The sequence below is a fragment of the Theropithecus gelada genome, chromosome 16, assembly GCF_003255815.1.
Source record: "Theropithecus gelada isolate Dixy chromosome 16, Tgel_1.0, whole genome shotgun sequence".
NCBI lineage: Eukaryota > Metazoa > Chordata > Mammalia > Primates > Cercopithecidae > Theropithecus > Theropithecus gelada.
In genome coordinates, this window is record NC_037684.1 from 1,901,125 (window position 1) to 1,913,799 (window position 12,675).

The following is a 12,675-nucleotide window of genomic DNA, read 5'->3' on the forward strand; positions in this document are numbered from 1 at the left end:
AAGGTACCTCCTGCCACAACCATGAGCATATGCCCCAAAGGGGTCAGGTGTGGGGTGGCAGGAGCTAGGCCCCAGTCTGCATAGGACCTGCATCTAGGCTGGCCTGGAGGCCAGTGGAAGGGAGGGATGCCTGAGCTAAATTCCTTTCTGATAGGGAACTCCTTTGCATAAAAGGTGGGGCCGGGGGATCCACTTCTGATGTGTTCAGTCCCAGGAGGGGCAGGGTGGGCTACAGGAGTCAGAGGAGGGGTCTTGCAAGTTCTGGACCAAGACTAGGCGTGGTCCACATTGGTGACAGTGGCCAAGGCATAGATGAGGTCAGACAGGCTGCCTAGTGAAGTCTGGGGAGTAGCTCGCTCTAAGAAAGGGTGGACTTCTGAAGCCCCACCTGGTCCCCGTGGGGCTACAGCTTTAGCCCCTTCCCAGCCCTGCCCTGGACTTAAGCCAGGAGCTGGACAGGAGGTGTATTGACACACTGAGGTACACTGAGGTGTGCCGCTGGAGAGTGGAGGTTGGCCTGGTATTTGGGGATCCCAGGGCTGCTGGAAGGTGTCTGGAAGAGAACAGGAGCTCTGGTGGGACTCAGGCCGGGGGCTTAGACTTCTTGACTTCCTGTTCTTGATTCTTTTGGCCCGGCGGTTCTGGAACCATACCTGCTAGGGAAGAAGAAGGAGTCTTCTGGCCCCAGCATCCCCTCCACCCAGGGACATGGGAAACAACCTGAAGGCAGGCTACCCAGCGAAGGGGCTGTGGGCCAAGCCCAGATGTTGGCTGTGTGAGAAGGGGTCGCAGCTCACCTGTATCTTGGCCTCAGGAAGGCGAGTGACCTGGGCCAGGTGCTCATGGGTGCTGATGTCGGGGTAGGGCCATGCTGCAAACGCCCTTTCCAGCTCCAGCAGCTGCCCTTTGCTGAAGGTGGTCCGCTTTCTCTGGTGGGAACCCAACCCACTGCCACCGTCTGCGGGCCACAGTGGGGGTCAAGCCGGGACTTGCTGAAAGAGCCTCCACCCAGCCTTAAAGCCCTCAATCAACCCTGAAGTCCCTACTCCCATCCCTCTTCAACCTTCCCTCATCCCACCGTGCCCTGCGTCCTCACCCTGCCCACATTTCCCCATCAGATCACCTGCTGAGGATGCATCCACAGGGCTGCCCATGGAGCTGGCAAAGGGTAAGGTGCCAGAGGGCCATGCCAGGGCTGTGCCCACACCAGACCCCTCCATTTGGATTTTATCCTGCTCAGGGTAGCTGGCCCCGCCTCCAGGAGGGGAGAGGTTTAGAGTCCAGCTCAAGCAAAGCAGAGAAGTCTCGGTGGGGAAGACTGGAGGCTGGGTTGGGCTTATGAGGGTATGGGTGGGGTAAATTGTGTACCCCCTGCCCCTCCAGGGCCTCACAAAGGAAGCTGGACCCAGCATCCCTCCTCAAACCACAAACTCTGGCAGTCTGTACCTGAAATCCCATACTTCATGAAAATCCTCCCAGGGGTCCTTCCAGGAAGCCAAAGAAAACCATCTCTCCAGTGCTCCCAGGCACTGGCTGCCCCTTCTGGAGCCCTTAGTGCTCTGAACCTGGCTGCCTTCAGGGGAGAGGGGGTGGAGACCTCTCCTACAACTGGGGACTGGGCTGGTGAAGTGGAACAGGATGAGAAGGATGGTAAGGTGACAACAGGATGAATGGGAGCCAGCTGCTGTCAGCGGGACTGGGGAACAGATATCGTCACCAGGTTACCCTCAGGTCTGCTTTAGAACTTTGCCTGCATCTAACCCTTTATCTCTCTGGCCCTTCAAGAGCCAGATGGACTTCCTGGGGTTCGGAACCTGGAACCAGAGGAGGTTCCACAGGTGCAGTTGAGGGGTTCTAAGAAAGATGATAAATACTATACACAATACTATGTGTATAGTATTCTCTTCCTTGGACACATTCTGAACCACTTTTCCTTAAATTTTTTTTTTTTTTTTTTTTTTTTTTTTTTTTTTTCAAGATGGAGTCTTGCTTTGTCACCCAGCCTGGAGTGCAGTGGCACGATCTTGGCTCACTGCAACCTCCACCTCCTGGGTTCAAGCAATTCTCCTGCCTCTTCCTCCAGAGTAGCTGGCATTACAGGTGCCCACCACCACACCCGGCTAATTTTTTTGTATTTTTAGTAGAGACAGGGTTTCACCATGTTGGCCAGGCTGGTCTTGAACTCCTAACCGCATGATCCACCCACCTTGGCTTTCCAAAGTGCTGGGATTACAGGCGTGAGCCACCGTGCCTGGCCTAAATTTTGTTTTTCTCACTCTGTTGCCCAGGCTGGAGTACAGTGGTGTGATTTCTGCTCACTGCAGCCTCAACCTCCCAGGCTTAAGCAATCCTCCCACCTCAGCCTCCTAAGTAGCTGGGACTACAGGCACACACCACCCATAAGTTGCCCAGCTAACTTATTTATTTTTTGTAGAGATGGTGTCTTGTTATATTGCCTAGGCTGGTCTCCAACTTCTGGGTTCCAGCAATCCTCCCACCTTGGCTTCCCAAAGTGCTCGAATTACAGGCATGAGCCACCATGTCCAGCCAAAAATTCCCTCCTTTTTTTGTTTTGTTCTGTTTTTAGAGACAGAGTCTCACTCTATTGCCCAGGTTGGAGTGCAGTGGTACGATAATAGCTCAGTGCAGCCTCAAACTCCTGGACTCCTGGGCCACTTTTCCATGAGAAGTGTGTGCTTTTGAATTTCCTTTCAGTTTCTCCCCTTCACTATCTCTCCTGGTCTTGCTGCTCCCCATCCTAGACCCTAGACAGAGACCTCAAGAAAGGCTCACTCTAGGGGTGGGTTTGGGGAAGCACAGTGACTTCAGGAGCCGGAGCTACTATGATTTCAGATCAGGATGGACAAAAAAGCTGAGCCAGAACCTCACCACCTCTTGCCCCTTCTCTCTCCTCCAAGACCCTAGTCAACTCCAAGGGGCAAAGCAAGCCTCACCCAAGGAGGCTGGCCTGGTAACTCTGTCACCATCAGAGGGGTTCAAGTGCCTGCTTAGCTGCTGGTGGGTTGCTGGGGGTTGCTTAGCTCAAGAGGAAGGGTAGCTCTCGGGAGGCCTTCCCCAGTCCCAAACTTCGGTTCACAGAGAAGTCCTGAGCCCAACATGGGTTGAACACAGCGAGGCCCTTCTCTGCCCCCTTCACCAACCCATTCTGACAGCCCAGCTTCCCCTCCTTTACCCAGGCAGGGATGTATCCACCCCAGTCAGGACAGTAGTCTTAAACTCAGGGACCTTTATTGGGCTGGGGGAAGGAGATTGGAGGAGGGAGCTACAGCGGGCCCAGACTTGTGGGCTCTGCCTCCTACAGATGGCCAGGAGCTGGGCAGCCCAGCCAGTACTGGGCGATGGAGCGTGGGTAGGGAGGGTCCACAGCGTCCACTCGCCGTGTGCGAAGGTTGACTCGGTAGTACTTGTCTGGAAGAGAGGAAAGCAGAGGGTGCGTGAGGCCCAGCCTGGCCCTGCCCACTCTTCCCTTAAGAAAGTCTCAGAAGGAAAAGTGAACATCCACGATGCAGCTAAGGACTTCCGGCCCGGCTTTCTGTGGTCACTACCTGCGAGCTGTATTCAGCCCTTATGGACCAGGGACAGCAAGGAAAACCCAAGCTAGAGCAGCTTCAGGGGTGGCAAGGGCTCCTACCTCCAGAGAAGAAGAAGACACTCTGGATGGGTTCACAGGTGGCAGGCACAAGCCAGTCCATCCTGTAGTCATCATAGTTGTCGGCTCCCAAGTTACTCTCCTCACTGGAGAACAAGGACAGCCGCCACATGGCGCGGGATGGCCGGCGGGAGTTCTGGTTGCGGCCACGGCTGTGGCCTCGGTCTGAACGGTAGCCTTTGCGGTTGCGACGCCTAAACTTCTGCTTCTTGGCCAAGGAGGGGTGGGGTGCCATGCCTGAGACGTAGATGCGGCCAGCCATGGCTGCGTCCACTTGCCCTGGCACACCATGCCAGTCCCGGCTAATGAACTGGGGCTGTCTCATACCAGCTGTGGCAGGGAAGGGGTGAATGAGAGGTCTTAGGGGTCTGAATCTTGCCCCCTCCAGCAAGGTCGTTAGAGTTCATCTGCTGCATCTTGCCCAAAGACACACAGCAGCGAATGGCAGAGCCAGGCCTTTGATTCTCAGTCCAATGCCCTTCACTGTGTGCTCCCTCCACCATATCACTGGTGTCTAGACCCCACCCCCCCAGGCCCCCTAAACTCCTCAGCCATAGCCCCTCCCTCTGCTGGCTGTGCCCTCGGCTGTGCTAGGCAAAGTCCAAGGTGTGGGGTCCAGGTAGAGCCGAGCTTCCCCCAAAAGGTCAACAGAAGCAAAGTCTGGCCTGAGCAAATAGACTTTGATCGATAGCTCCACGACCACAGCCCCCTCCAGCCAACTTGGCTCTACCACTAGCCAGGGGTTTCAGCCCTTTTGAAGGAGAAGAAAGACTTGCCCTCTCTCCATACCAGAGGTTCTGCCCCAGAAAAGAAGCTCGAAGATGTCCTCCCAGCTGTCCCGCTGCATCACGGCAAAGTGCTCAAACACAGCCGACCGGGAGCTGCCTTCACACTCCTCCTGACTGGGCTGGTGCTGGAACTGGTACTCCCAGTACTGTTTCCCTGGGGAGCGGGGTGGTGGGCATTAGGAGGGCTGGGCCAGAGCCAGACTGGAGATCCCAGAGGTTGTTGAAGTTAGGATCTCCCAGCATGAGGTGGGGGTATGGGGTGGGCACATGCTGAGGCCTGTCCCCAGTGAAGTGTGAAAGGAATCCAAGACTGCTCCGCTGCCTGCTCAGTCTCCCACCCAGCCCCTGAGTACCCTTGAAGAAGTAGACCCGCTCCCTGCCACTGTAGCTATGGGCAGGGAGGGCCAAGGCTGCGTCCACGTTGTCTGGGATGCCATCGAAGCCATCAGAGATATTTCGGGGGTAATCAGGGTCCAGGACACCATCCTCAAAGCGCCAGTACTGACTACCCTAAGAGGTGGGGAGAGTGAAAAGGGGTATGGAGGCTGCTGGCTAGGCACAGAGGCAGAGTGCCTTGCCCTAAGGCAGCCGTTCGCAGGTTCAGGTTCACTGCCCAGGACCTGGAGTCTTGGGGCTGCCCTGTGCTCACAGAGCGCCCACCAGGTCCTGCCCTGTGCTCACAGAGCGCCCACCAGGTCCTGCAGCGCCCTGGGTCCAGCCTCCCTGTCCACCCTGTCCCTGGGAGCAATAGCTCTCAAACCCTCCCTAGATGCTTTCTACCCTGGTCCACAGCTGCTGGCACCTTGAAGAGGTAGGTCTTCCCCTGACAGTTGATGCGGGTGAAGGCGGCATCAATGGGGCCCTCGATGCCCCAGACATCTCGGATGAGCTTGGGGTATCCAGGCATCACTGCCTTTTCATCCAGTTCATAGCAGTACTGCCCTACAGTGGAGGAGGTGGTGTGAGAGCGGGGACGCTCCTGGGGCAGACCCCCATCCCCAATACCTGCCCTGGATTCACCTCGGAAGGCAAAGAGGGAACCGTTCTTGAGGTCGGTGAAGGCGTCGAAGGGTTTCCCACTGCATAGCTCCTCCTCTGCTGGGAGCTCAGGGGTCCCTGGACGAAGGGTCTCTGGCCTTGAGTCCGTCCCCTCAGGCTTAGAGATGCCCACCTCAGGTGCAGGGGATTCTTCCTCAGGGTTCAGAACAGTTGCCTGCTCAGGATGCCCTTCGGGCTGGGCCTGGAGGTCAGGGCTCGGGGAGGAGCCCTCCGGCTGTTCATGGATGGTGGCATTGTTTTTCTCCTCACCGTCGTCATAGATCACATACTCATCCTCCGGCATAGTGAACACATCCCCACGAGTCACTGCAGAGAGTGGATGGTAGTGAGTCTCCAGCTGCAAGGGGCACCCCCGCCCACCCACCTGGGCTCTGAACACACCTTGGGGCTTGCACTCAGCCGTATAGTCTGTGCAGCAGCTCTGGTAGTAAGAGCAGAGCTCATCACACTGGCACTTCTTGTCAGCATTGAAGCCCTCAGTGCAGCGGCCCTTGCATGACTCTTTGAGGAAGGGGTGTCAGTAGGTGCCACCAAGCCCGGGCCACCCTCGCCCTCCCTACATTGACCCAGATGGCCACCAACACCCCCCTGTACCTTGGTCAGCCACAGCAACCCATGCCAGCAGGGCCAGCATGAGAAGGGGTCTCAGGGGTGCCATGGCGGGACTTCTAGCTCAGTGCCTGGCAAGCTGGGCTCTGATCTCCCTGAAGTCTCCGCCCTGATGCCTGAGGAAGGGAGGGAGAGGCAGAGACAGGGAGGGAGGGGACTGAAGAAGAGGAACTGCCTTTTCTGCTGCTCTGTTTGCTCAACCTCCAGCCCATCCCCTCTGCCCCCTCCAGCGGCTGCTGCAGCAAAGGTCACATTCCTGGAACACTGGGCCTGGGAGAGCTGGGAGATAAGACCTTTGCCAAGCTCAGAATCATTAGGTCATCAGAAGGGGAATTAGCACCGCGGATCTGGAGGCCAGAAAGAAGGCTCATTGGGCAACAGCTTTATCTCTCTTAGTTCAGTTTCAGCAAAATGGGATTAACCCCCTTGCCTCATGGGGTGTTGGGAGATTACATGAACTGAAACAGACAAAATGCCCAGTAGCTGGAGCAGTCACAAATTCCTTCTCCAAACATGGCTATTGATCCATGATTGTTTGATCAGACACATCCCTGGCTGGGTGCTCATTCGCCATTGTTTATTTAGGGCAGGAAAAAGGGAGTGGGAGGAGAGTTTGTAAGCACTCTGGGGAATTTTCTTTTTTAGCATAAAAGAACAAAGTTTCATTTCTGGGTTCTTCTCTTGGGTGCATCAATCTCCCCAGGCTGGAAATTTGGGTAAATATCAACCCACTGAACTAGATTTGATTTCTGAGTCTTTTCTGAGCAGGCCACTCCCTGTCCCCAGCCTCAGTCTTCCCATCTGTAAAGAGTGGGTTTGTTCACACTTTTAGACTCTCAAGAGAAATACGATCCCTCTACCTGGAAAATGCCCACTGGCATGAAACACCTGATTTTGTGCCCAATTTCAGGTGTCCACAGAGCTTCTGAAGTCCTGCCATCACCTGAAAAAAAAGTGATCCTGAGATTTTAGCTGATTTTTCTGTTCTGTAATCAGAGGGGACTGTGATTTTGGCCAATCTCTTCCTCATGGGCTTCAGTGGAGTCAGCTGTGGAATGGAACACCGATTCCCACCCCAGAGGCATCTTGTGAGGTCTAGCTGAGAAACAGGCATAAAAGGGCCTTAAGAGTTATGATGATTGTTTTAACCACTTAGTAGGGAGGGGGCACGCAGCGGTGTTGCTCCCACGTACTGGTGTCACGCGGGGCGGGGAAGAGGAGGTGGAGAACGGAGACTGTCATCTCATTTTCGACCCCCTTCCTCCAAGTCCAGCGCAGGAGGAGGCGGCTGCGACTGAGGGGCTGGGGAAGGCCGGCCAGGGGCGTGGGCGTGGCAGGGGACGACTTGGGGGTGGGGCTGCGCAGGAGGCTGGAGGAGCCCCGCTGGACCCAGAGGCGGGGCATCGGCCCCGGGTCCGCTGCGGTTCCGGGGCGTGGCTGCTGCCGAGCATCTCCCAGCTCAGCCGAGCCCCTGCTCGGGCAACGCTTTGTTCCAGCCGCCGCCTCCTCTACCCTCCGGCGTCCGGAGCCATCCCTCGCCTCCTCGCTCTCTCCTTTCTCCCACTCCCTGCATCTTGGCCTGCATCACCTTTGCCAACCGCTGCGCCCCCGATCCTGCCCTCACTCCTCCCTCAAACTTCTGACCGGCACCCTTGCCTGGTACCCTTCTCTCTATTCCTCCCCCTCCATCTTCTTCCCCCGACCCCTCTCGGGTCCCTCTTTTCCCAAAACCCGGGTCTCTCCGCGCGGCCCCCGAGGCCGGGGATGTCCCCCGCGGCCCCGCGCCCATGGTCCTGACGCTGCTCCTCTCCGCCTACAAGCTGTGTCGCTTCTTCGCCATGTCGGGCCCACGGCCGGGCGCCGAGCGGCTGGCGGTGCCGGGGCCGGATGGGGGCGGTGGCACGGGCCCATGGTGGGCTGCGGGCGGCCGCGGGCCCCGCGAAGTATCGCCGGGGACAGGCACCGAGGTGCAGGACGCCCTGGAGCGCGCGCTGCCGGAGCTGCAGCAGGCCTTGTCCGCGCTGAAGCAGGCGGGCGGCGCGCGGGCGGTGGGCGCCGGCCTGGCCGAGGTCTTCCAACTGGTGGAGGAGGCCTGGCTGCTGCCGGCCGTGGGCCGCGAGGTAGCCCAGGGTCTGTGCGACGCCATCCGCCTGGACGGCGGCCTCGACCTGCTGTTGCGGCTGCTGCAGGCGCCGGAGCTGGAGACGCGTGTGCAGGCCGCGCGCCTGCTGGAGCAGATCCTGGTGGCTGAGAACCGGTGAGCGCGCCGGGCCGGGGTTGGGAGAGCGCCGCGTGGTGTGGACGGTCAAGCGCCTGGGTTCCCGTGTGCCTCGCGCCGTGCCTTTGCCTCCCTCACCTCTCTGCCTGCCTGCACTACATCTCTGTTAGGATCAGCATGTCCGTTTCACAGATAAGGAAACTGAGGCTTAGGAAAGTTTAGTGACTTGCCCAGTGGGTCACAGTGAACTAAGATTTGCTCCCAGGGCTAGTGGAGTGAGGAGTGGAGTTAGAGGATAGGAGTCTGTCCCTGGCTCTATGGATGGAGATGGCATCCTATTGCCAATTCTTCCTCTTCCCCACCTCCCAAGCCCACAGCTCTTCTGCCCACCGGCTTGGGTTCCCTTCTAGGACACCTTTTCCCGTCATCCCATCCCCCTCCCAATGGGAGAAGAAGGGAAACACAATGCTCAGAAAAGAGGGCGGGAGAACTCTCCTTTCTCTCCTCTCCAGGCTGCAATGCGTGCTGGCCTGAGGCTGCTTACTCCCTTCTTGCCGCCCCAATCCAACTTCTGCTCCATCAGTCATTCTGGTTCTTGTAACAGGCCAGATATGATCTCATTCTGCGGCTCCTGATGGGAAACAGTTTTCTGCTGGGAGGCATGGGTAGGGGAAGAGGACACCGGGGTGTGGAGCCTGGCAGGGACCAGGCGGAGTGTCTGTTCTCTCCCTCCACCCCACTTAGCACCAAGACGCTGCAAGAGGGTCAAACAGAGGCCTTGTTGCCACTCTTGCATGTCTCTTGGGATCTCTCCTGGAGTATGAAGACCTCCAAGGACTCACTTTCCCTCCCTTCTGATGCTAGAGCAGACCAAGCTCTCACACTCCGGTCTCATGCTGAAGTCTCGAGCTTCTCAAGCTTAGAAGAGTTTTTGGAAGAGTCACTTTCAGCTCATGCAGCTCTCACAAGTGTGAAGGGAGTGGGTTGGGGGTGTTTTCCTTGCCATTTTCAAAAAGAAAAAAATTACCTTGTGATTGCTGGAAATGACACAACTGTCAAAAATGCATGAATTAAGCAATTTAGGTTGGGAAACCAAGATAGGGTTCTGCTTATTTGGCAAGCCATTAACCTCCCATCTGACATCCGATGCCATGATGGGGATAGGCCATGAATTTGGAGGGGATAGCAAATAAAATATGTGTGTGATCACTGGGTGTGGTGGGGTCGAGACTGGTAGGTGTGCCCTGCAGGCTTGCGATGTGGAGTCAGGTAGCTATAACTACAATCCCTGGAGAGTGAGTACAGCCAGCACCCCGAGGAGAGGAGGGCTGCAAGATGCAAACAGTACTGCTATATTTCAGGGTTAAAAATGACAATTCTCACCTGGTTCAGAGTTACTGAGAGAAGAGTCACTAACCAGTGTCCCTGGTACCAAGAAACATCACGCTGGTATCTTCAGGACCAAGGACAGAGCACAACGTGGCTGGTTGCTATCACAATGCCTCCAAAGAAAAGCAGGGTCCCCGCCAGGCGCCTTGGCTCACGCCTGTAATCCCAGCACTTTGGGAGACCCAGACGGGTGGATCACCTGAGGTCAGGAGTTTGACACCAGCCTGACCAACATGGTGAAACCCCGTCTCTACTAAAAAATACAAAAATTAGCTGGGCATGGTGGTGGGCATCTGTAATCCCAACTACTGGGGAGACTGAGGCAGAAAAATCGCTTGAACCCGGGAGGTGGAGGTTGCAGGGAGCCGAGATCGTGCCATTGCACTCCATCCCACCCTGGGTGACAGAGCAATGGGTGACAGAGCAAGACTCCGTCTCAAAAAAAAAAAAAAAAAAAAAAAAAGGCACTGTCCCAACCAGGTGTAGTGGTGCAGTGGCTCACGCCTATAATCCTAGCACTTTGGGAGGCCAAGGCAGGCAGATCACTGAGGTCAGGTGAAACACAAAAATTAGCCAGGCATGGTGGTGCGTGGTGTGTGCCTGTAACCCCAGCTACTCTGAAGGCTGAGGCAGGAGAATTGCTGGAACTTGGGGGGCAGAGGCTGCAGTGAGCTGAGATTGCACCACTGCCCTCCAGCCTTGGCAACAGAGTGAGACTCCATCTCAAAAGAAAAAAGAAGGGCAGTATCCCTGCACCCCCTGTAGGCTGCATGAGAATGGGGCTGGAAGGAAGAGAAGGGAAGTGACACACTGAGAATTTGTTTATGAAACTTTTTTCTCCTTCACCAACCAAGCCTCCACTTCCTCATCTCAAAGAAGGCTCTTCTGGGCAAGCATGGTGGCTCATGCCTTTGGGTGGGTGGATCACTTGAGACCAGGAGTTCAAGATCAGCCTGGGCAAGATGGCAAAAACCCATCTCTACAAAAAATATACAAATTAGCCGGGCGTGATGGCATGCACCTGTAGTCCCAGCTACTCAGGAGGCTGAGGTGGGAGGATGACTTGAGCCCAGGAGGCGGAGGTCACAATGAGCTGAGATCATGCCACTGCATTCCAGCCTCAGCGACAGAGCCAGACCTTGTCCAAAAAAAAACCAAAAAAAACAAAAAACTCTTCCATCAGTGCGCCCACCCCTTTTTGCCACCTCCCTCTTGCTTTCTTCTCAGGATGCTATTGCACCCATTGTCAAGGAGCCTAGGTCACAGTTTTCCTGACTTCCAACTACCAGAAGTCCAACAGAATATGGTTCTTCAAATCTGGCCCCACAACACCCAGTGAGGGCCCCATATGACTGCTAGCCCTCTATATTCACAGTCCACCCCCTTCAGGGGATCTTTTTTTTTTTTTTTTTTTTTGAGACGGAGTCTCGTGCTGTGTCACCCAGGCTGGAGTGCAGTGGCGCGATCTCGGCTCACTGCAAGCTCCGCCTCCCAGGTTCAGGCCATTCTCCTGCCTCAGCCTCCGAGTAGCTGGGACTACAGGCGCCCGCCACCACGCCCGGCTAGTTTTTTGTATTTTTAGTAGAGACGGGGTTTCACCATGTTAGCCAGGATGGTCTCGATCTCCGGACCTCGTGATCCGCCCGCCTCGGCCTCCCAAAGTGCTGGGATTACAGGCTTGAGCCACCGCGCCCGGCCTTCAGGGGATCTTAATGAAGCTATCCTCAGAGTAGTTAAATGGCTTTCCCAGGAATATGCAATGAATAAATGGAGGAGACAGGTTTTTAAAATCACAGAAAGGCTGCCGGGAGCAGTGTCTCATGCCTGTAATCCCAGCACTTTGGGAGGCCCAGGTGGGTGGATTGCCTGAGGTCAGGAGTTCGAGACCAGTCTGGCCAACATGGTGAAACCCCATCTCTACTAAAAATACAAAAAAATTAGCCAGGTGTGATGACGTGCACCTGTAATCCTAGCTACTCAGGAGGTTGAGGCAGGGGAATTGTTTGAACCAGGGAGGTGGAGATTGCAGTGAGCCGAGATCATGCCACTGCACTCCAGCCTGGGCAAGAGCGAGACTCCATCTAAAAAAAAAAAAAAAAAAAAAAAAAAAATCGTGAAAGCCATTGCATATAAATTCAAAAAGTGGAAAAGCACAAAAAAGGTATACAGTTAAAAGTTCTTCTTGGCCAGGCATGGTGGCTCATGCCTGTAATCTCAGAACTTTAGGAGGCTGAGGCAGGAGGATTGCTTGAGCCCAGGAGTTCGATTGAGACGAGCCTGGGCAACATAGTGAGAGCCCTGTCTCAATTTTTAAAAATTAAATTAAGATTGTTAAAAAAAAAGTTCTTCTCAACCAGACCCCCTCTCTGGAGATAAATCACTGTAAGAAGTTTCTTGTATATCCTTCCAGAGAGAGTCTTTGCATATACAGGCATTTGCATGTATATTATATAGACATGTTTGCAATATATATATATACAATCTTTCCCTCCTTTGGAGCTGGAATTTGAATCCAGACCTGTGTAATTCTAAAATATGTGCCCATTTCACCAGACCCATAGCCTCTCAGACCACAGAAGAACTGGGAGCTGGGTGAGTAGTTATCACAAGAGTGCAGCACAGTTCCACTCTGTAAAGGTGCCAGGTTCATAGGGAAAGGTGAGGGCTGGGGCATCAGGAGACTCAAAATAAAGTCCTGGCTCTGAAATGATACGTTCCTGAGCAAGTCCTTCCCTTCACTGGGCCTTAGGTAAGTCCTCTGAATATGAGGATGTTGGCTGGCCGGGTGCGGTGGCTCACGCCTATAATCTCAGCACTTTGGGAGGCCAAGGCGGGCGAATCGTTTGAGGTCAGGAGTTCGAGATTGCCTGGCCAACGTGGTAAAATTCTGTCTCTACTAAAAAAAAAAAAAAAAAAAAAAAAAAGAGCCAGGCGTCGTGGTA

General features: G+C 55.2%; 3 protein-coding genes across 3 annotated transcripts in view; 1 reads left to right on the top strand and 2 right to left on the bottom strand.

Annotated features, from left to right (window-relative positions):
- Positions 1-272: 272 nt before the first annotated feature.
- SEBOX (SEBOX homeobox) lies at positions 273-1,220 on the bottom strand. Its single transcript, XM_025361379.1, has 3 exons — positions 1,124-1,220; positions 798-958; positions 273-653 (listed from the first exon to the last, which is right to left on the bottom strand). The coding sequence occupies exons 1-3, from the start codon at positions 1,218-1,220 to the stop codon at positions 273-275; spliced, it is 639 nt and encodes a 212-aa protein (XP_025217164.1).
- Positions 1,221-3,237: 2,017 nt separating this feature from the next.
- Positions 3,238-6,780, bottom strand: VTN (vitronectin). The gene is made up of 8 exons (XM_025361365.1): positions 6,112-6,780; positions 5,899-6,018; positions 5,479-5,823; positions 5,261-5,400; positions 4,812-4,968; positions 4,460-4,612; positions 3,653-4,000; positions 3,238-3,429 (listed from the first exon to the last, which is right to left on the bottom strand). Exons 1-8 carry the CDS (start codon positions 6,173-6,175, stop codon positions 3,317-3,319), a joined length of 1,440 nt encoding a protein of 479 aa, XP_025217150.1. The 5' UTR covers positions 6,176-6,780; the 3' UTR covers positions 3,238-3,316.
- Positions 6,781-7,479: 699 nt separating this feature from the next.
- Positions 7,480-12,675, top strand: part of SARM1 (sterile alpha and TIR motif containing 1) — a 28,656-nt gene continuing 23,460 nt past the window's right edge. The window contains exon 1 of the mRNA XM_025361363.1: positions 7,480-8,383. Within this exon, the coding sequence (XP_025217148.1) occupies positions 7,914-8,383 (470 nt within the window). The 5' untranslated portion in view covers positions 7,480-7,913. The remainder of the gene's footprint in view (positions 8,384-12,675) is intronic.